At 44.4% G+C, this 22411-nt stretch overlaps 5 protein-coding genes across 5 annotated transcripts; 2 read left to right on the top strand and 3 right to left on the bottom strand.

Annotated features, from left to right (window-relative positions):
• Positions 1 to 118: 118 nt before the first annotated feature.
• On the bottom strand, positions 119 to 1501 carry AOL_s00169g56 (uncharacterized protein; the record flags this gene model as incomplete). Its single annotated transcript, XM_011127413.1, has 1 exon — positions 119 to 1501. The coding sequence occupies one exon, from the start codon at positions 1499 to 1501 to the stop codon at positions 119 to 121; it is 1383 nt and encodes a 460-aa protein (XP_011125715.1).
• Positions 1502 to 3328: 1827 nt separating this feature from the next.
• AOL_s00169g55 (uncharacterized protein) lies at positions 3329 to 4084 on the bottom strand (the record flags this gene model as incomplete). The annotated part of the gene is made up of 1 exon (XM_011127412.1): positions 3329 to 4084. The coding sequence occupies one exon, from the start codon at positions 4082 to 4084 to the stop codon at positions 3329 to 3331; it is 756 nt and encodes a 251-aa protein (XP_011125714.1).
• A 2784-nt stretch (positions 4085 to 6868) lies between these two features.
• AOL_s00169g54 (uncharacterized protein) lies at positions 6869 to 10589 on the top strand (the record flags this gene model as incomplete). The annotated part of the gene is made up of 4 exons (XM_011127411.1): positions 6869 to 7086; positions 7249 to 10133; positions 10193 to 10308; positions 10365 to 10589. The coding sequence occupies 4 exons, from the start codon at positions 6869 to 6871 to the stop codon at positions 10587 to 10589; spliced, it is 3444 nt and encodes a 1147-aa protein (XP_011125713.1).
• Positions 10590 to 12011: 1422 nt separating this feature from the next.
• Positions 12012 to 13149, top strand: AOL_s00169g53 (uncharacterized protein; the record flags this gene model as incomplete). Its single annotated transcript, XM_011127410.1, has 4 exons — positions 12012 to 12032; positions 12198 to 12333; positions 12608 to 12917; positions 13017 to 13149. 4 exons carry the CDS (start codon positions 12012 to 12014, stop codon positions 13147 to 13149), a joined length of 600 nt encoding a protein of 199 aa, XP_011125712.1.
• A 3343-nt stretch (positions 13150 to 16492) lies between these two features.
• On the bottom strand, positions 16493 to 18396 carry AOL_s00169g52 (uncharacterized protein; the record flags this gene model as incomplete). The annotated part of the gene is made up of 2 exons (XM_011127409.1): positions 16493 to 16680; positions 16740 to 18396. 2 exons carry the CDS (start codon positions 18394 to 18396, stop codon positions 16493 to 16495), a joined length of 1845 nt encoding a protein of 614 aa, XP_011125711.1.
• Between the last annotated feature and the right edge of the window lie 4015 nt (positions 18397 to 22411).

The raw sequence follows: 22411 nt of genomic DNA, 5'->3' as shown, positions 1-22411 counted from the left end.
TATATCTAAGTAGTATCTACTTAAATAAGCATTTAATATGTAGTAAGTAGATGGTAGGAGGAGGAGGAGGAGGAGGAGGAGGAGGAGGAGGAGGAGGAGGAGGAGGAGGAGGAGATATTTAATTTCCAAACCGACCACCACACTCCCCCCACCAATTCCTACACCCACGATGTCCCCATCCACTAACCCACCTCTCTCCACCATCAATATCCTTCCCAACTTCTATACTTTCATCTTCTTTTAACTTGACCACCTTATCCACCGGTGATAATCCACATAACCAGCAGAATTCCGTTATACCGGTAGTAGTAGTATTACCACTACCTCCTTTCTTCCCTTTCTTATTCCCCGATGATAAAGTCGAAGTACTAGGGGATGAAATACTCATCTCACCACTCAATTCCACAACCACAACTCCCATCCCTCTAACCACCGCTCTCAAACTACCCACTATCTCGTTATATTCCCTTACACACTCTCCTACTTCTCTTTCATCTTTTAATCCCTCGTTTTTTTTATTATTACTGCTACTACCATTACTCTCAATACCCTTTCCTTTATAACTCCTTCGACCTCTAACCTTCCTCCCAGCAATGATTCTACCAACAACATGCGATACCATGACGATTGATATAAAAAACGTCTTAACCTTGATTGATGTCAATAACCTTTGCTTTGCGGGGTAGGAAAGGGGTTTTAGACGTGTTAGGAAGGGGGATGGGGATAGTAATTGGGTTGTTAGGAGGGGTAGGAGGGTGTGCAGTGCTGGTGGCGGGTGGAGGGGGTGGAGGTAGTTTGTGTTTGTGATTGTGGAGGAGAGGGAGAATGTTGGTGGTGGAGTGGGGATTCGGGGGGTTGAGATGAAGGTTCCGAAGTCGTCGTCGTCGTTGTTGTTATTATTATCATCGTTGGTTTTATTTTGTTCTTGAAGGTGGTGATGGTGGGGTTGGGGGTGGTGGATTGTGGGGATGGAAGGCTTTTGAGGAGGGGAGTTGTTTGAGAGAGGTCCGAAGGTTGGGTTTGTACTTGGTAAAGGTTCTACCGCGAAGTCTCCGAAGTCATCGTCGTCGTCATTATCGAAAATGGGGTTTTGATTTGGGGAGGTGGTGAATAATGTTGTCGAAGTAGGGTTAGAATTATAATTAGAATTATAATTATAATTGGAATTGGAATTGTGGGTATTTGTGAAGCTTTGATTGGAAACGATTGCTTCCGAAGTAGTCGATTGGAAATTCGAATGGAGGGGTTTGTTATTATTATTAATATTATTAACTTGAGAAGAGGGGGGATAAGTTGTAGTAGAAGATAATGATGATGATGGTGGTGCTGGAGAATTAAACAATCCCAATAAATCGTCGAAGTTCGAATTCCCACTTGTATTCGGTTGTGTAGCATAAGACGATGCTGTTGAAAATGCGTTGTTGGTTGTTGTACTCCCACCTCCTGTAGTGGTACCTCCACTCTGGAAATCCCCAAATTCGCCGAATAGGTCGCGCGACATCTTTCTAATATCGATTATCCGATGTATGTCCGATATAAATATAGATGGCCGGGGGAATTAAAAGACTTCCTTAAGCTTAGCGTGTGTGGGTAAGACAACTAGAAAGGGGGGGAAGGGTCCTTGTCGATCGAATCGATATCGCGGGGGATGTAGAAAAAATAAGCCTTTCGAGTCTTTGTCTTGTGCTTGTTTGTAATGCTTGCTTGGGATAAGCTATAAGAAGTGTGTATGGACCAAACAAGCTTAAGTCAGGAGAGTTGGGCGTGATTAATTGTGTGTGTGTGGGATGATTATGATGTTGTTGTTGTTTTTTTTTATAAAATAAACTTTTGGAGCTGCTTTAATTCATTTGCATTTGAGAAGAGAGGTCATGGGATGGATAGAAACAGGCTGATGTTCAGGTACTACATGGGATCATGCGAGATGTTTTGCAGATTGCTTGATGTTTATCAGGAATTGGGGATGGGAATTCGGGTATGCTCCGATTTACTACTTCATATTGTTCTAAGTAGCTTCAAGTGCCGAGACTGAGCTTCAAGCTGACTGGCCTTAAAAACCACAATTCAACACATAAATAATAACACTTATAGGGGATGCGTTAATCGTTAACTCGAATGGTCGTTGTTTTGTAGATTCGGTAGTGGTTAATTGATATATTGGGAGTTTATATCCCTTGTAGTACATGAGTAATAACTAATCATACACATTACGGTATATATTATACAAAAGAGAGGAATAGCAGGCAGTGTAGGTTTATTTTTATTATACGAAGCTGATTATAAGTGAGTTATTGGCATGAAGTGTACCTGTGTATTAATATCGTCATGTTGGAGAATATATATATATATATAAGCTGACCGGCAATGAATAAGAAAGTAGTACCTATTCGGGGTTAATCTTACCTAGATACTGGCTGGCGTGGTTTAATTCTTGAGTAGTATTTTTTTTTGGTTTGGCTACGAGACGGGGATTTATCCTTCAACTACCTTTAAATACGAATTATTTGTCATACGAGGGAAAGTTCCTAGGTGTTCCGAGCTACGCATGCCAGGTCCTGCGGGAATCAAAATTTGCAGAACAGCTTTATAGCGTCCGTAGCGGATTTTCTCTCTCTTGGAATCGGTAAGCCATATAAATACTTCAGGCGTTTACATCCGAAGTTGGTCTTTTATAGAATCGAAGAAGGCGAGAAAATTAAAAGTGAACCATTAAATTGGATAACTATACTTAGTGAAAAAGGAATAAAGGTCAATGTATCGTTTATTATACTTCCCACTTTACCATTGAAATAGCTAGATCGAAAACTTCGTTCATCTCTGTCGAATTGTTAGATCTACGCAATAAAGGAAAGAAATGGATGAAACTGTGCTTTGTTATATTAATATGATCGCTGAACGCAGCGCGCATGCGCAGCGACTAAGCTTATGTTAAAGATCGATAAGTTGACATTTCCAATGCCACGATCAAGACGCAAAAGCCCATTAATAAACATAAATGTCGAAATGACATGAATCCTTAGCTACTTGCTCAGGAAAGTAACAGATATCAACCAAACTGTTATAGTTATATACAAAAGAGGTGGAAAAGAAGGAAGTCAAAGAAAGGAAGGTAATATATCCGGGTACGAGACCAGTATAAATCCAACAAAAACAACTCAAGTTCTATTAAATTTTATCTCGTACCCCAATCGTCGCTGTTAAATCCCGAACTATCCTTGTGATCTGGATGCGACGATTCTCTATTACCTATTACTTCCGACCTAGTCTCTTCTCCAAACCTCTTAATGTATAACGGGAGGAACAAGAGGAGTGAGTGGGTTTTCAACGATTATACCAACTCCACCTCCTCTAAATTCTCATCATCCCCCCCCTCATCCCCAAAACTCAGTCCCCACCTATCCAACCAAGACTGAACCTTCATATTAGATTCCCTAATATTACTCTCCTGTCTATTACAATCATCCATATTCCTTCTAATCTCATCCGCGGACCTTCTCATCCTCTTTTCCTGTTCTTCAGGATTTGGATTCACAGCTCTAAAGTGAAATGATGGATTATAAAATGCCGATGATTGTTGCTGTTGCTGTTGCTGTTGTTGGTGATGGAGTTGTAGATGTTGTTGTAGATATTGTTGATAATTACTTCGCTGCTGCAACTGGTGCTGTTGTCTCTGTCGTCCCGTTTGACATGATATGCATGACGATGATGGATCGGGATCATATTGTTGCCAGTCAGGTCTAGGTCTTGGTATCTCCTCAACGAGATCTCCAATCCTATTAGACGGAATATGTTGTGAACAGTAGTAGGGCGGATTACTAAGGCTAGATATGGTATTGGGATTTAGAAGCGGTACCGGGGTATACCCCGGTGTTCTGGCGGGACTGGAAGTCTGGTTTGGAATGAATTGAGGTGGAGAATAATCGTATTCTTCGGTTGAAAGGATTTGATGTCGAGCTGCCGGACGGGTAGTTGAGAAACTTGGGGAGATTAAACCTGGGGGGAAACCTCTTTGTCGAAATATGCGTTCGAGACGGAGGTTTTCTAGCTCACAGGCTAGGTTTTCGGGGTCGTTTGGGTTGTCCATGATTGGGATATTATATATATTAAGTATTAATATTGTATTATGGTAATAGAGTATGTAATTGGTTTGTATATGAGGGTTTTAGGTAGTTAAGAATGTGAAGTTTTGGGGAAGATTAGATAAGAAGATGTGGGTCGGGGGGATTGGATTTCATGCTACATTTTATATTTATATAGCGGGGGTTTCAATTGATGGGAAGAAAGATCTTGGAAATTTTTAAAGTGTATATTTAGCTATAACTATAGATCTGGAATGAAAAGGGTCTACGTATGGGCTATATATGGGGACTTGGTGGCAGGTCGTGGGGAGTATAGATTCTAGCTCATGTGCATGGCAGATCTACGGGTCTATAGATTTATTTGAGGGGAATAATATTCTACCTCCTTCGAAATTATATACTTGTATGCTTAGATATAGATAAGAATAAAGATGGCTGGCAATTGCTTTAGAAGTAGTAATTAACATAACGACGATTAAGGCCTTGAGGTTTGAAACGGGATGAGATGTCGGTATTGGTTTGAAAGCGTCGGGTTACACTTTCATAGAGATTTAATATTTATGTAGGTATATACCTCCTACTATACCGACCAATGGGTGATATTATCACAACAGAACTAGTCTTACAGCATCAATATAATTAGTTGTAGTATTACTAAAATAAACCAGTATTTTAGCCATAAATACACATTTTAAGGTAATTCAAAGCCGTGTATTTCTTATAATTGGTATTGACCGGTATTCGAAATACACCCCTCGACACAGTAGTTGCCTATGTACACGTACTTACTAAGTCTATTTAAATATTTAACTAGATACGCAGGATCCAGGAAATAAGCTATATCGACTTTAAATCCTAAGCAGCTTTATAAATTTATCTTGTTCCTATCCCCGGAAATTACCTGTTTCCCTACATTAAAGTATTTTGTGCATTGCATATAAAAATATCGACAACTGGTTTGTATAGTCGCTGCGCACGTGGTTCTTGTGTTCGAGTGTTTTATTTCAGATCGCTGCGAGGGTTTATGACGATATTTGGTCCAAATTTGGATCTTTAGAAATTTAATGTAGCAATATCTGAGTAATCTGCTCTGGATATTCATATCTCTACAGTGGGTATCTCCGTATGAACACGATTGATTGTCGAACACTGATGTTTCGCGCGTCTGTAACGTTACCTCGCTCTTACCCATTCAATTTCTTGAATTTACCACTCAAAGGACTTTTAATATTTTGATTTAATAGGTGTATACACTATATATTCGGGCTACTCTATAACCCTTAAAATAGCCCTTAAAATAGCCCTCTCCCGCTTGAGACAAGTCGAGTGAGCGTTGAAATAAATGGAAATTGCAGAGTAGCATTGTTTATAAATATAAATACCATCCATTCCGATTTAATTTAAACAGCCTCAAGACCACATGACCAAGCGATACATGTTTGATGTTGCAAGGAGTAATGCGGCATCCGCCCGATGACAAGGGTTCCCCCCGGTCAAAAATTCAGCTTGGACCCTGCAAGAAGACGTAAATGTAATAAACGTGCTGCAGAACAGTTGGAGGTACTTACAGATAGATATGTACAAGTGTATGCGGAGGCAAAGAATGAAATATTGAAAGTGAGAAGAAAAAAAAATCGATTGTTAGTCTGCAACCGGCTTCGGGGAATTCAATTCACCCCGACCCCGCTGAATACTGACTTGGGTATATATGCAGTGACAGACAGACAAGCAGATTTGTGACCTTGGTTCTGTATCTAATCCCAAGCTAATGCCGGACCTGGTTCCAGAGAGAAAGACACAGAACACTTTTTACTCCGTCGTGGAATGCTGATTGCTGGCACCTGAAATTTCTGTGCTTGCATCTGTATATGTATGTATTTGTTGAGGATGCTAGCGGCTTCCCCTCTTTTGCGTGTATATTCAATTGAATGGATATATGAAGATTCCTCCTTTTTTTCCATTGTCTGTTTCATGTTTTATATAAAGATAGATAGGATATAATATACCTATTGTATAGTGTATAGCGCAGTGTAGTGTAGTGGGGGTGGGTCGTCGAGTTCCTCTGCAGTTTAATTGTTTTACGTCAGTTCACCACTAACAATCCATACAACAGACTCCTCCTCACCATTTCTCAACCTAAACTAACTAACTCTCACCACCATTTCGACTTCAACATCAACATCAACATCCTTCATCCTTCATCAACTACCATCGCCACCCATCCAGACTTCTTCCGCAGATCCTCCAATTCCCCCGGTCGCTTTTCCGACGCTCGTTCAGCATAGCTGTCCATTCGCTCTCGGAGACTTTCCCCTTACTTTAGGTCGGATTCAATCAACGCCAACATCACCAACAACATCAACGTCAACATCAACAACATCAACGTCTAAGCTATATCAAACAAGCTTCAACTGGCTTCGGCCCGCGCCAAAAAATGGTCCTCCCAGATGGCAGCCAAACCGGTAATTCTCCTCTTTCTCCTCTTCTCGTCTCTTTTAGCCTTCCTCAGGTACTTTCTTTCAAGTACTTCGTCTCCGTTTCGTGGGGTTGGTTGGTGAGCTCTGCATCGCCGTGCAGGGAAAAGTGCTGTTCTCTTCTTCCTCTCCCTCTAGTCGGTCAGCTGCCACCGCACCAGTTGTCCGTCCTAACGATGCACTACCACTCAAAAACCTGCTAATTACAAACTATATATCTCCCCGTCTCCCTTTTTTCTTTTCGAGTTAAAATTGGAGCGTTTGAAAATTTTAAAGCTTTTCCCGAAAGCTAACTAAAGTGTGTGTTCTATTACCATGGGTCGTTTTGTCGAGTCTCCAGCTACTGCTGCTCCTTCTTCCCTGAAAAATGCAGGGTCCGATCAATCTTCGTCTTCCTCTCCGAGTGCCACCCTTCGCTCTTACCCAGTCCATAAGAGCACCAGTCTCATCAACCTTCCTTCGGCCCTCAATTCCTATCACCCACCTAGGATACGTTTCTCCATCGATACCGATACCGGCGACGTCTTGTCGAGGTACTCCTCCCTCCAAATTATCTTCAATCATCTATCATATATATAGATCGATATATATATATATACTTATATATATATCATCGACAATTGATTTATATAGCTTTAAATCAATTGTTCTATATATATTTCCATATGGCTTTCAATGACTGATATTTCTGATAGAAACCCTGTCGTGGGCGATGCTGATCACGTCTACTCTTCGGGTTTGCGACGGATCCGACAGCAGATCGCCCCATCCTCCCCGATCCACGTTACCCACTCCCTCCCGGGCTCTCGTGTCGGATCTATATCCATGTCCGCATCCCCCACCCTTGGCGCCTGCGAGGACCTAGTACGCTTCCCCACAGAATCCCTTCACTCCTTCTCCTTCGCTCATCAATCCGACGATGCCATCCACACTCGCCAGAACATCTTGAAACGAAGCATAGAGTTCATGAGAGATCGCTTGGGCTGGGCTGGTTCGAACCCCATGATTGCTAGTGCGCAAGCTAAAGTTGAGGGGGACGAGGAGATGGTCAAGATGATGGAGCTGCTGCAGAAGGCAAACCTACTTGTCGGTCCCGACTCTAAGGATCTTCTCCTCAGTACCCCGATGTCGGGTCCCGCTACGGGTCCCGCTATGACCGGTGACTCGAACCCGTTCGATAGGAATTTCCAGGCTAGAAATCAAGCAATGGCTTCCATGCCATCCTCCCCGCTATCCCCCCCGCAATCCGACGGCAACTTCCAATTCACCGATGAACCCGGTCAGATGGACCCTGCCGAGAGTGTTTTCGGCTCTCAACCTTCTTCCCGCAGTACCACCAACGAATCCGCTTCCACAGCTAAAACCTCCCCTCCGCCGACCCGCAGGACTAGCCTCAAGCGCACCTACACTGACACATCCCCGCTGAGCCTCCAGACTAAGCTCCTGGAGGCTCTAGCACAACCATATCTCGTCGGTGAAACCCCACTATCAACCATTGGGGCCACCCCAGCCAGAGGGGGAAGCATCAGCGGTTCAACAGTCCACAATCACAGCAATAGATATGCACCTGCTTCCCAGGCAATCTTTACAACGACGTCCAGCTACCCGTGGACTATCCTTGCCGCTAACGATTTGGCTTGCCTCGTCTTCGGCGTCACCAAAGCAGAAGTCAGGAAAATCGGTATCCTAGAAGTCGTGAAGGAAGAGCGAAGAGAATGGCTAGCCGAAAAACTGAGAGGGCCCGGCGCATCCGGGCAGTACCGCCAGCCATCCCCTCCACCAATGACATCCCTCCAGCGAGCCCTCTCGAAACCCAAATCGGTGGCTCGAAAGTCAAGAACCGAGGAGTTATACAACATTGGCCGCGATCCCGCCACTAGGAACATGTCGAATCCACATCATAACAAGAATAAATCTAGAGGTGTTATTTTGTGTGGAGATGTGGTTCCCATCCAGAAGCGGAACGGTAAAGTCGGGGCTGCAAGTCTTTGGGTTAAAGAGAAGAGGACCGGTTTGATCTGGGTCCTGGAAGAGATTAATGAGGATGTCGTGTATCTCAATATTGATGAAAATGTATCTTGCTTCACGGTTGCGCCTAGCGGGGAGCCGGAAAAAATATTCGGGGACCGACCGATTAGTGCTGGAGACTCAGTCGCGCGACTGCTGCCTGGGCTACCTAGGCGTGAGGATGATAGTGGCCTGATAGACTTTGGCAGGCTGGAAGACAACGGACAGTACACCGCTAAGCACGTGGCCGGCCTTTCCGTACCGTGCACGGTCGAGCACAGGCCGTCGGAACATCAGTTGAAAGTCTCAAGTTTCCCACATATCGCGGGGATCCTCGTCTTATCGGCTTCATCGCTAGTTATTCAGAGCTCGAATAGCGTCTTTTCATCGGCATTGTTCGGACAGTCGAAACCCGCAGGATTACATGTCAACGAGTTGTTACCTGGATTCGATAGAATGTTAAAATTTTTGGAGACAGAAGATAAGATTCAGTTGGTGGATGGAATTGTGGTTCCGGAACATTCGTTTAGAAGAACCAGAGCCATACTTGCCTTAAGAGACGGGAAGGAAAACGCTGCTGCTGCATTCTTTAGACCGACAGGGCTTAACGCCAAACACAGAGATGGAGGAGAGCTGAGGGTGGATGTTCAGATGAGGGTTGTGACTTCAGAGTCTGATGTTGCAATCTTAGACCCTGAAGGATCGGAGTTGCTTGGAGATAAATCTGAGCTGGTGTACGCTCTTTGGGTTACCTATTCTCGAAACCATGCGATATCTGAGGAACAGCTTGACCCCCTGACGGGATTACAAAAACTGATACCTGAAACTCCACCGCATCAACCATCGCCTGGTCAGACCGGCACTCCGATTTTACAACGTGTTGATAGCACCCCTCAACCGGAAAATGTACCCAAGGGCGCCGCCATAACGCGACAGTTAGAACGGGTTCTCGCCGAGGAGAATATCAAGAAACCACAACCTCCAGCGCCTAAGAAGGAGGCCGTCGAACACTCACAACTAGATGGCCATAAGAAGACGGTGAGGGACTTTGTAATCCTGGAAGACATGGGCCAAGGCGCATACGGCCAAGTCAAACTCGCGCGGTACCGAAAAAACCAGAATAAGAAGGTGGTGCTCAAGTATGTCACCAAATCACGAATTTTGGTGGACACTTGGACACGCGACCGACAGCTCGGTACCGTTCCATTGGAAATCCACGTATTAAACTACCTTCGACGCGAAGATCTACGACACCCGTGTATCGTTGAGATGGAGGACTTTTTTGAAGATGATACCAATTACTATATTGAAATGAAGCCGCACGGCCTTCCCGGGATGGATCTGTATGATTATATTGAGTTGAAAGTTACGATGGATGAAGCAGAGTGCAGGAGTATTTTCCAACAGGTTGCGCAGGCATTACAGCACTTACACACGAAAGCACTAGTTGTGCATCGAGATGTTAAAGATGAGAATGTAGTTTTGGATGGAGAGGGGAGGATCAAGTTGATTGATTTTGGGAGCGCAGCATACATTAAGAATGGGCCTTTTGACGTATTCGTGGGAACTATTGGTATTTACCTCTCTTCTTTTTCTCGCAAAATTTTAAATACATGCTAATCAGGTTTGCAGACTACGCTTCGCCAGAGGTGTTGAAGGGCAAGTCGTATCGAGGGAAGGAGCAGGATATCTGGGCTCTGGGCGTTCTCCTTTACACGATCATCTATAAGGAGAATCCGTTTTACAATGTAAGCGTCTTCCATTCCCCAATATCATCAATATTGATACTAATTGTCATTGTTAGATCGACGAGATAATGGATCACGATATACGTATCCCCTGGAGCACTAGTGATGACAGTATTGATCTGATAAAGGGCATGCTTAACCGAGATGTTGAAAAGCGATTGACAATCAGCCAGGTGCTTGAACATCCTTGGTGTACTTCGCAACATAACGCAGTATTGCCGGCACCGCCTCCTTTGGATACGATAAGTGCGCAGACTCAAGCTGTTGCTCAGAAAGGATAGTATCGGTTGTGGAGGGGTTGATACGGTTTATTCTCCTTCCTTCTTCGTTTTTAAGCCCAGTCGTCATGAGTGGGGGCTTTTTTGGTGGTAGGGGTAGGGAGGTGTTCTTTTTTGTCTTTCATATCTGGACGTCTTGCATGTAGCTGAAAGGTTCTCGCCTGGTTTTTCCTTTCTCTGTTACACTGGGGGGGTTCTTTCTGTTTCTGTTTATTGGAGTGGAAGGGGTTTTGTTTTTCCCTCTTGTTTTATGCTTTCCTGGTTTTTTTCACATGGGATTTTTCGATGGGAATTATAGAGGAAACGGTGATGGCGGCTATGACATTCACGATTCGATTCATGGCATTGGATGGAGGGATTATTGTCGTCGACATTCATCAATGGGTAGCGCTCGCTTTTATTTTTTTTTTATATCTTTGGCTTTTCTTAAGACTATTTCTTTTCGATTCTTCGACTCTTCTTTACTTCCACCCTTTTTTTTATATTTCGAGCCTCTTGTGGGTCTCTTTTTATCTTCGACCTCTTCGACCTCTTCTGCTTCTTCCTCTCTCTCTTTTTAAATATGGATTCGAATATGGCGGGGTATGAAGTTGAGAACGGAACTACCTAGGTATAGGGAGATATTTTAACTACTCTAGAGCTAGTCGAATGAAGGCAGTGGTAGCTGTAGGTGGTGAGAGTTTTAAAGAAAGAAAGAAAGAAAGAAAGAAAGAAACAAGTAAGCAGATATTTGTTATAGAACGATAGCATAAGATCGCAGTATCAGATCGATGGAGTACGTATATATATGTGTTTTTAAGATTGTAGCTTTTTTTTCTGTTTATATTTATATTATTACAAGAACGAAGAATATTATGACTATGAAGATGCAATGAAGAAATGAAGAAAAGAAATTGATGTTGATAGAGAGACGTATGTAGGATAATTTAATTAAAGTATGAAGTATTTTTATTTTTATTTTTGTTAGTATGTATTTGGTTGGAATCTAGATGGGTTGTAGTAGCCTCGAATCCAAGGATTGTGGCAAAGTGTGGACCGCGCGCGTCTGCAATACGAGACTAGGATTGTAGATGGTTTTAGGTATTGGCACTATCGTGTCGATGTTATAGAAGTCGTGTGTTGTCGTGTTGTCGTGTTGCCGCGTTGCTATGTTTGTGCCTTCCCGTGTTGCAAACCCTACGGTCACATGACATACCCGAAACAGGAAAAGCAGTCAGGAGCTCTGTCCGATTAGCCCTGGACCAGAAGTTCCGGGGCCTTTGTGCTGGGCTATATCGAAAAAGAAATAGAATTAAGAACTTCAAAATCTCAATCATCGACAAAACCAACGACAACACCATCACCAGTTTCACGACCACCCCCGCCGACCCTCCTCCTCCCTACCTCTCTCTTTACTAACGATTTAACACCCCCAATTAAACAGCAATGTCGACATTTGAAGAAGTCGTACGTTTTTATTGAATCCTTTTTTTTTTCCCGACCGGAAAATAAAACCGATAAGTCCTTTTCTTTTTGCGAAAAGAAAGGATTGTTTTTGGTGGAACAACATATATATGAGAAACGAAGAAGAAAGAGAAATGCTGATTGGGATATTTTTGTGGGTGTGATTAGGTCGTCATCGACGGCAAGGGCCATCTCCTCGGTCGTCTTGCTTCCATTGTCGCCAAGCAGCTCTTGAACGGCCAGAAGATCGTTGTCGTCAGGTGTGAGGATTTGAATATCTCTGGGGAGTTCTTCAGGGCGAAGCGTATGTGATATTCACCTTCTCATCTTCCTTTGATTCTTGATCTTTTCTCCCGATTGTGGTTTGAAGCTTTGGAGGATATTTTTGGTGGCAGCATTCGTCGATATTTTGGATCTTTGAGATATGGACATTCGATGGGGGGTATTGATTGGGATTATTGCTGGAGCGGAGAATTGGGATGCTGCCACCGACCTCGAATTTTCGACTACATGATTGGGAAAGGGAAGAAGGAATTGAATCTTTAAAACTAACATTCTTTTTTTTGGATGAAATACAGTCAAGTACCATGCCTACCTCCGCAAGGCCACCCGTTTCAACAAGACTCACGGTCCTTTCCATTTCCGTGCTCCCTCCCGCATCTTCTACAAGGCCGTCCGTGGTATGATGCCACACAAGACCGCCCGCGGTACCGCCGCCATGGAACGTCTCAAGGTCTTCGAAGGTGTTCCCCCACCATACGACAAGAAGAAGAGAATGGTTGTTCCCCAGGCTCTTAGGGTTTTGAGATTGAGGCCCGGAAGGAAGTACTGCTCCGTCGGAAGACTGAGCAAGGAAGTTGGATGGAAATATGCTGATGTTGTTAGCAAGTATGTTATCATCACCCATTTCCTTGGAGAATTGGAAAAAAATGGTGGAAGGAAGACAGAATCTGATTGCTAACGTATCAATTTTTTCTAAAACAATAGGTTGGAGGAACGCCGAAAAGTCAAGGGAGCTGCTTACTACGCCCGCAAGAAGGCACAGATCAAGACTCTTTCGCAAGCACAGAAGGCTACCACAACGGCCGCGGACGAGAAGCTGGCTTCGTATGGATATTAGATTATTTAACGAAGTTATTTTTTTCTTCTTTAGTTTTCTTTCGTCCCCCGTCCTATTCCCGTTCCCTTCTGCGTCTTCCTTTTTTTGCTCTCCAATTGCAAAAATTTATATAATTTAACGGGGATATTTTCATCGTGACGTCGCTCGATGGAATTTTCTGATCCCTTTCTTCTTACTCACTACTACCACTACTACTACTACTACTACTACCACTTCATCCGAAAGTCATTACTACTACTCCTCGATACCGATCCAATTGTATATCTCCTCCTCTACCTCCACCCGACGAGACCAAAAACCTTGAGCTCTATTCCCCCAAACCATGTTTCACGGCTTTCTTTTTTCCTTTGTTCTCTTTTTTTTTTGTGTCTAATATCTTTTTTTTTTTTTTTTTTCCTTGGGGTGTTTTATACTACTTTTTGCATACAAGGGCCTCTCTCACTGGGAAAGAAATAAAAAAATAAAAAAAATCTATATATATATCAATGAGGAATAGTTTTGAGACTTAAACCATTCCTCTACCCTCCGAACCAATTTTTTTTTCTCTTTTTAGAGTAATTTTCTTTCGGTGTGTATATGATTTATGTGAGGAAAATACTTGAGATATTAATATATCGATTGAAAGAGAGAGAAAATCGCCTTTATACTCGTCGTGATCGTAGAACACTGCCAAATGGTTATTAAGTATTTATATAGTAGTGGTAGTGATAGTAGAAATAGGAATAAGCTTCCAATACCCCCTTCTCAACCACAAACCTCATCCCACCACCAGGAATAATTATATAATCCTAACCCCAATCTCCCTTTCAAACCCACGATGCCATTTCCACTTCATCCCCTTTACAAAAGCTCTAACCTCCCTCCTTCTTCACTTTCTCATCCGTCCCATAACTATCAGAGTCAATCCCATCGAAATGCCATACTCAACGTACTAACTCCTTATTATCAAATATAAAACTCAAGAATAACCAACTCTATTACTTCACAAGAAAAATCCCTTTCTCTTGAAAGACCGCTGAGTTTTAGGTGTTGGAGGTTTAGTAGTAGTTTGTTTAATGAATACCTATGATGACTCAAACCATACGACCAGAACGATTGTACGAATTCGGTGTAGAGCGTGGTATCTCTCGATTCGTAGGGATCAAGGAGGATTTATAGGTTAATAAGGATGATTGAGGTTGGTGAAGGGGATGTGTAGGAGATTAAGTATAAGAGGGCGAGGAGGTTTATGGATTGGGAGAAGGTTTTGGGGGTTTTTGGGTATTGAATCGAATGTCTGCGAATGTGCTGGCAGATGTCTAATGTCTCTGGGGTTTTGGGGGGGCTGGTGAAAAAGGGTTCTGGTTTTGAGGATTTTTTTTGGGGGGGGTGGAAAGTGGGGTCGAGAGACCGTAGCTTTTGATAAAAGGCAATAAGGTTAGCAGATTTATATATTTATGCATATGGAGTTTATGGAAAGGGGGTAATCTAATGACTTGAGATCCTTGATCCTGTTGATACAAATATGTAATAGTTGTATATACTCCTCATTAGAGCGTTCTACACCCCCCTCTTGACTTGATAAATTCGCATGCGGCGGCGGCGGTTGTATAACCAATTCTTGAATATTTTCGAACAAAAAAATCAATGGATCTATCTTCATAATTTAAAATTATGGAATATATCGACTTTGTAGATATAATATTACTATTTTGTTCTCAATGGGGCGATGAAGTAAAGAGAGAATTCAAGAATGTGAATTTATAGACCGGAAGGGGGGGGGGGGGGGGTACGAGAAATATGGTGTTGACAAATGTGGTATTTTTTTTCGTTTTTTGGTGCAACGTTACCCACGGGTTCAACGATGTGTGACAGAATCGAAGTAGGGAGACTGAGGAGTTCATGTTCTCCTGCTCCGGCTGGGTTCTTTGAAGTTTGTGAGATGGTAGCGAACATGGTGTGGTTTTAATTTTATTGGTATCCTTCAACCAATATATATTCTAGATTATAAGGATGGACTATCGATTATGATGAATCTCGGCTTCAGGTGCGACGTTGACCACGATCGATTCAGTGATCTTGCAGTTATGTGAATCGAACTGAATAAGGGTTATAAAAGGGCCGTAATCACACGAACATACCCTCCAAATAATACAAACCCCTTATACTCATTTTCATATTGTCACAATTAATTCCTATCAATATATAAACACACCTTTCCCTCTTCAAGATACATAAAAAACAATCAAGATGTCGATCTACAAGTACTTGTATATAGGTACTTGAACCATACCAAGTGGATATATTTGATAGCATTCGATATTCGAGTTCGAAGATATATAAATAAGCCTAAGACTTTTGATTTTGATGTCTACTTAAAATTTTGATCAAATTTTAGTCGGCATTTGGCATCGCTGACATTGAAGGATCTATATCACATAGAAAAACAAACCTCCCGTCTTGAAGGAGGTTTGAAGCATCGACATAAAAGGATGTCGACGCCCGGTGTACTATAAAGAAAAAGAAGTAGGAGAGAAGAAGAAAAAAGGAGCCAGAAATGAAAAGAAAGGGTTTGTGGAAAAGAAAGTCCCGATTTTAGATATCATCCAAGCAGTTTGTATCTACTGCAGTCCTCCTCATTCATTTTGGAACGAAAAAATGATAGGAAAAAATAGGAGAGAAAAAGGGAGGCAAAAAAAAAAAAACGTTCTTTGCCCGAAGTCAAAATGTGAATGAAAGGAGTGTAAAAGTTGGGCGATAGACGGATGTAAGAACGCCAGCGGCAACTATGAAAATAGGGTGGGGGAAACTCCATGAAATAAACATAATAAAAAACGCCCCCCAGTTTGTCGTCATTCCAGCGGTCGGCAGTAAAGCATTGAGATAGAACAAGGTACAAGAAGGAAAAGAATTGTAGCCATGGAAGTGACTGCATTCGAAGACTCGAGCTTCGATATTGAAATCAAAGAGCTGCAGGGAAGAGGGATCAGAAAGGAGTAATGGAGTCCCATAGGAGAATGAGTCTGATCAAAGTACAGTTGGAAATGGCAGATCAGGAATAAAAGTCAAAGGTAATGAAAAAAGTGTACAAGGAAAAGAAGTGAAAGGGACAGGAAAGCCGTCTGGCGTTGGTGAGATAAACAAGCAGATAAAGGAAACCAAAAATATTCATCAATCGCTTTTCGTCAAAGGAAAACTATCGATTGCCCCATCACCTTTTATACCCAGAAAAAATAGTCCCAACAAAAGCAAAACCAAAAATTTTAAAGCTTTCAGGTGGATACCACATATCAGCAGAGGCTTTATAGTCTGAAATTTGAAACCTTAGGAAAATCATGCCCCGCCAAAAGTCGAAGCAATAACTTCATCGGAAATCGTAAGCCGGGAAATAGCGCTTCGGAGTTGAAGTAAGCTCTAATCTCTGGTACGGAGCGCTGTGCGGGTCGTAATAGTATCCCTCGATGTGGCCAGTGCTCCTCGAGAGGCTCACGAAGTAAAAACCCGTAATAGTTAAACCAGAGTCTTGAGAGCCAGGCTCGACGAAGCATTGTTCTGTAAACGGGTGTTAGTTAGTATACTAAAATCAGCTACGCATTGAGGTTAATCCTCACCTTTCCACCTCATCAGAACATAGTTCTCCGCTAGATTCTCCAAAAACCGCTTGCTTGTCAACTTCTGCGACAGTTCCGAATCACTATACCCAGCAAAAGGCTCCAGCTTCTTCCAATAGTTCCCATCTATCCGGGCACTGCTTGGCATTATTGAGTTGAGAGTTTCGAGTCCGTTCGTATGAAAATCGATGATCTCTCCTTCCCAGAATGTGTTGATGCTGCTGGTACCCGTCGGAGACTGTGTATCTGGCACGTCGTAGGCTCGCATGGACCCGGATATGCGGTTACGCGCATGATCTACCTCCTGTATCACAACGGCAACGTTCCAGTGTTCTTCTGGTTCCTTCCTGTCATTGGCTGCGGCTGCGGCTGCAGGAGCAGAGGGCTGGCCCGTACTTCCGTCGCCGTCGCTATTTCCGTCGCCGGCCGGGGTAGAAGCATCGGTTGCACGAAAAGTGGCACTTGGTGGTTGTTTCTGATGAGTAGCGTACTGGGCACCCGTGTATATGCTCCCAGCCGTCAGCCACGAAGTTGGGGCGACATATAAAGTGCTGGTGTCAGTGATGAAATCCAAACAGTCTTCAGGAACTTTGTTCCCATATATGCACGAAATCAATCCTTCAGCCTCATCAATCGTCCAATGGAAGCCCTTATCTTGAATTCGAGTAAGATATTTAATGGCTTCCTCGATGGGCTGTTTTCTACTGCTTCGCGCAGCCTCTCGCAAAAGGGCAGCACTAGCACTCTGGGTTCGGCTCCCTCTGCTGGAAGGTTGACGTTGGGTTTGAGCTGGTGGCTGCACAGGTGTGGTCGCCTCTTGTTCGTCATCAAGGCCGTTCATGGCGTCTAGCCAATCTTGCCATCTTCTTGGCGGTAGTGGCGACAGGTAGGGACTTGTCGATTGGCCAGTTCCACGATCTACTCTTTCACCGACTAATGAATATTGGCGGGGCTGTCGAGGTGGTGGAGGCGTGGAACCGGGAGCTGCATTAGCGGAATTCGCCTGCGGTTGACGTCTTCTGGGAGGACTTGGAGCACGGGGAGGCAAGATTTCTCTTCGTAATAAACTTTCGAATGACGAAGATGACGTGGTGGTTCTTGGAGCAGCTTGTGAAGATGTGGCTTCTTGAGAGGCGGAGGCAGTCAGTGGGGCCCAACCGTACAACGACTGCGACTGGCCAGGTCTGAGAACTGTGGGTCGGGAGCCATATCCACTATTATTGCGTTCTTCAATAGATCGCCTAGATAAGGGTGGCGAGCTTTCCTGATATCTCTGGCGTTCCCTGCTTCTACGATTGGCAGAATGCCGAGCAAAACTAGTAGCTTCTTCTAGGGCACGTTGCGCTAAACCGACAGCGCTTTCGATAGTCCGTGCTTCTTCCAAGTCGACTAAGTTCATGGGAGCAACAGCACTAATTATCGATGACGGGGGTGGGGTCCGGACAGCCCGTGATCTTGGTAACAACGGTTCACGCCTTGACCTAGCAGGTCGCGATTCAGAAGGATTGGGTACCGTTGTAGGCTGCATATTTGCATGCTGTGATTGCTGGGAATGCTGGCTGTTGGCCTGGTGGTGGGACTGGGCTACTGATGGTTCTAGTAGGTCCAGATAAGCGGTTATAGGAGGGAGTTCCTGCAAAGCCAGCGCACCAGACATGTCAGTTCTTATAATCCATACCCGGAACAGAACAATTTTCCTCGTTTCCTCTTTCCCACACTGTTCGGAAGCCTGGTCGAGCCACAGAAAAGGCATGCAGACGATTGCATAAAAAAATAGCTCCTCCGCTCTAGCACCTGTCCGATCTTAATGAAACTATGCATAGAAGGATTGCTAAGAACAAGGCAGGCATTCGTTCTCCACTAGCATGTTTCCGTTCGAGTCCAGTTGCAGTTTCAAGGCGCCTGGGAGAGCATACGAAGAGATTTAAAGCAAATCTTCAGCGAGAACCGTTCGGACTTACAATCGGCGAATTTGCAGGCGGCATGGGGAGGGTAAGGAGGACCGCTATTGCAGGTCGCTGATAAAATTGATCGAAGGTAATAGTTTATATCGCTATTCTCCCCTGTCAGCAGGACGGAATAGGCATAAGCAGTCGCACGGGAAACTGCGACGACGGAACGTAGAGAAAGACGAACGTCGGCGGAGAAAGAAGCGAATGCACACACCTCAAACCATGGAATAAGGCGACTACGATGAGCCTAGAAGTGAAGAATCCGGTCTACGGTGATTCTCAAAGCATCTGGGTAGTGGTAACGGCGGGTTTGGCGACGACGGTCGAGCGGGTTTGGGAGGTTGATGATGATTTGCTGGAGTTTGTTCGCAGTCGGGTCATTTGATTTGACAGAGAGAAAGAATCGGCTTTTTTGGAGTGAGGAGGCACATTTAATAAAAGGAATTGCCGGAAGAGGCAATTTTAGACTCAACTACTTCTTCTTTGCCCCTCAAACCTCAGCCACCAACCTCGAACCAGCAACTGCTAGCAAATTCGCCTGCGAGCACATACCAAATCCAGCCGACCGAAGACTGTCCTATTGGAATCTGATATAATATTGGCCGAGTACACCCCGAATACACCAGTTCAACATCCAAGTAAGTCAATATACGTCCAGGGGTCTATTACATTTATATTTGTCACCACGGCCGTATCGCTGATGATGGGATCCTAGTTATATCCTCGATGGTATAGTTATACTAGGTTAGGTACTAAGGACTTACCTGAGCTCAAGTACTCACGTACCATGCGTATACCTACTTTTTACTTTAGCCAGAGTGTAAACTCTTGTTTTCCGAGAATCATACATGCATACAAGACATCGATGTACCCGCTTTGCATCCCATTGATACATCCCAATTTATGCCTACTTATACAGACTTCAGCATTCGTATATTGTCCGCGAGCCGTCTATACTGCATATGTACATCCGTCTGTGCTCCGTAGCACCCCCCAAAGAAAAAACACCAATCCTCTGCGACATCTGCTTCTGCAATATTTGAGTTTTGTGTCTGTCAAAAAGCCGGTGGCTTGACTCGGTTCCGGAGTGCATAAAACCATGGAGCTCCGGATCTTCCATGGCGTGACCGGCTAAGATGCCACAAGCTCCAAAACAGTTCGGATGGGAACACATGAGAGCATCATAGGAAGCAGTCAGCAATCAACCGGTTCCCGGTCATTCACTGCTTCTGTCCTGCTGGTGCGATGGAACTGTTAGCTTTCATTCCTGGACGGGGCCAAACCTCCAATTCCGAGAGCAATCCATTGGTTCCGATCTAAAACCCCAAACCGGAGCCTGCGAGTGATCAGGGAGTATCTTACTTCCCATTCTTGAACATGTATGGGATCACATGATGCGACAGCATGCAGGGACGCAGTTCGCAGCTCACTCGAGACAGCAATTGATATGCATCCAGAAGATTGTGCATGCAAGAAAGAAGCGTTTTCTTTCTTTTCTTCTTTTCTTCTTCCAATGCCTCGCCTCGGCTACGACCCTAGAAACAAGCAAAAGTCTAATGATTCAGCTCACCGCGCCGCCTCAATACTAATGTAACTAACTCCGACTTCCTTGCCAGAAGGATAAAGAGCTGTAACTATATGTCCTTCTAGATGTTAGTTTTGCAACGTTCAAGGTTGTTGGTATGAAAACTTCCTTCATTCAACTAATCTGGCCGGATAGAGCTTAGTCCCTGGGAGCGCCTCCGATGGGCAGAAAGTCTCCTGGGTTCGTTTCGACTTTTGTGCAACTGCAAAACCGTTCTACGGAGTACTAAGAGCTGCTGCATGGAGCTAACCCGCAGCATTATCTTTCAGCTCTAAGAACGGTATCACGCCTCGCCTCAAGAAAACGGCTCTTATCGCAAACAATCAATAGCGATTCCTTTTATAGGTTGGTGCTAGTAGAAAGGTTTTTTTTTCCCCTTCGAAAGACCATCCAACAAGCACCGCCAGACGAACCACGCCAAACCAACCTGCACATGCACTGAGGTGACAGAACGAGGCCGCTCCAAAGGGCTCTACAGTGACATGAATTAGGCTACCTTGTTTCCGGCGAAAGAAGATGTCGGAAAGTGCTATCTATCTCAACATCCTTCATACTTTAACTACCATCACAGCATAATCCTGAACACTTACGACTTTAGCGAGATCAAGAAGCCCCAACTGAGGACCCAAGAAATCGTCACCGCCGGAGCAGGATCCCTGTCAGGACCCCGCCACATGGCAGATCGGTTTCGCTTCTGTACCAGTCAGCGAACCTTCTTTTATGTTTCTGCGCGGTTCAAGCAGGCTGCCCTATAACAGCGATAGCTGGCTGGCTCCTTTGCTCCATGCATGCTTCCTTGTCCCCGAACAGGAAGTCGTGTTTTGATTCGACAGTTGCAAGCTTGCATCTCTCCCAATCTTGATGATCACATTGCTTGATGGAGGCCACCAACTCGCTAGCTAGAATATCAGAGATATGCTGGCATAATCCGGGCTTCGTCGTGTTGGAAATCTTCCATAGGATGACCCACCCGATTAGCTCCGGTTCCTGGCTCTTCTAGCTCACGGACTTGCTCGTCTTTTAGCCAATATCCAGTTTGCTGGCGAGTGATAGTTGCAAGCTGTTCACAACCACTATCCCACCCACGATAGATTGCTAAATTTCGTTCGGGGTCAGAGGGCATGCTAAGTTTGAGAACCGACTACTGGGGTTAGGATAGGGCTAAGAGGCTAACTAGAGGGAAAGAAAAGCAAAGAAGGTGGACAGACAAACCATGCCAGAACGTACATACATGAAGCATGCTCAAGCAAGCGCCAATAGTTCGATGCAGCTCGCACAGATCTCAGAACAGTGCCAACAGCCCCATCATGACGCAAAATGACCTTTATCCTCCGGTATTCTAGACCCGTTTGAGGCATTGGCTGGTTTTTCCGACTGTTGAACCAGGAGCTAAAATAAAAACCCTGGCTTTTGGAATTATTCGGAGCCATCCTTCGAGATTTTACTCGGCTCATACCTTTTGAAACTTCGCTCCGACTCGGTCCACGACAATGGCCGATTTTATCCCGTAGATTCAGATGAAAGGCTCCTGCTCCTAGGCTACGTATCAATATTAGCGGGGCCATAGCGGGAAAAAAAAAAGCAGGATATGGTTTTCGTCAGCTCTGCTTTCCCTCGAAAGTAGCCAACAGGCCCTGTTGACGCACGAGCAGGAGATCCGGTTGGAGGGTTGGTCCTGCCCGCTCCTGCCTGCTCCTGATACCGTCGTCGTCGTTGCTTCTCCACTATGCCCCCCCGACATATTCCTGCCGAGCTACGGTTTCTTCAGGCACAAGTTCCTCCCAAGTGATCGCATTATTTATTGCCATGGAGCCCTGGCTGGATTTTTCCGTCTGGCGCGCTGGTTTTCCTCCCTCCCACTTGTAAACCCCCCTGCTTGACACAATAGCTTCTATATATTCCACCATTGACTTCCTACTTTTCCCTTCTTCCCTCCCCCATTCCTCCCCCATTCCTCCCCCATTTCTTCTCTATACTCACCCAACTGCCAGCTCAGCTGTTCCTCTTCTGCACCTAACCATCAACTTGCAACGTTCATATAACAAGCCAACGAGCCAAGCACGTCAAACCATTGAACACATAAGCTCCCCTCCACACGACAAATCATCCCACCTTTCCACAACAAATATCCAGCA

The sequence above is a fragment of the Orbilia oligospora genome (genome assembly GCF_000225545.1).
Source record: "Orbilia oligospora ATCC 24927 unplaced genomic scaffold scaffold00169, whole genome shotgun sequence".
Lineage (NCBI taxonomy): Eukaryota > Fungi > Ascomycota > Orbiliomycetes > Orbiliales > Orbiliaceae > Orbilia > Orbilia oligospora.
The sequence above is the reverse complement of the archived record's forward strand: the minus strand, read 5'-3'. Positions and strand labels throughout refer to the sequence as shown.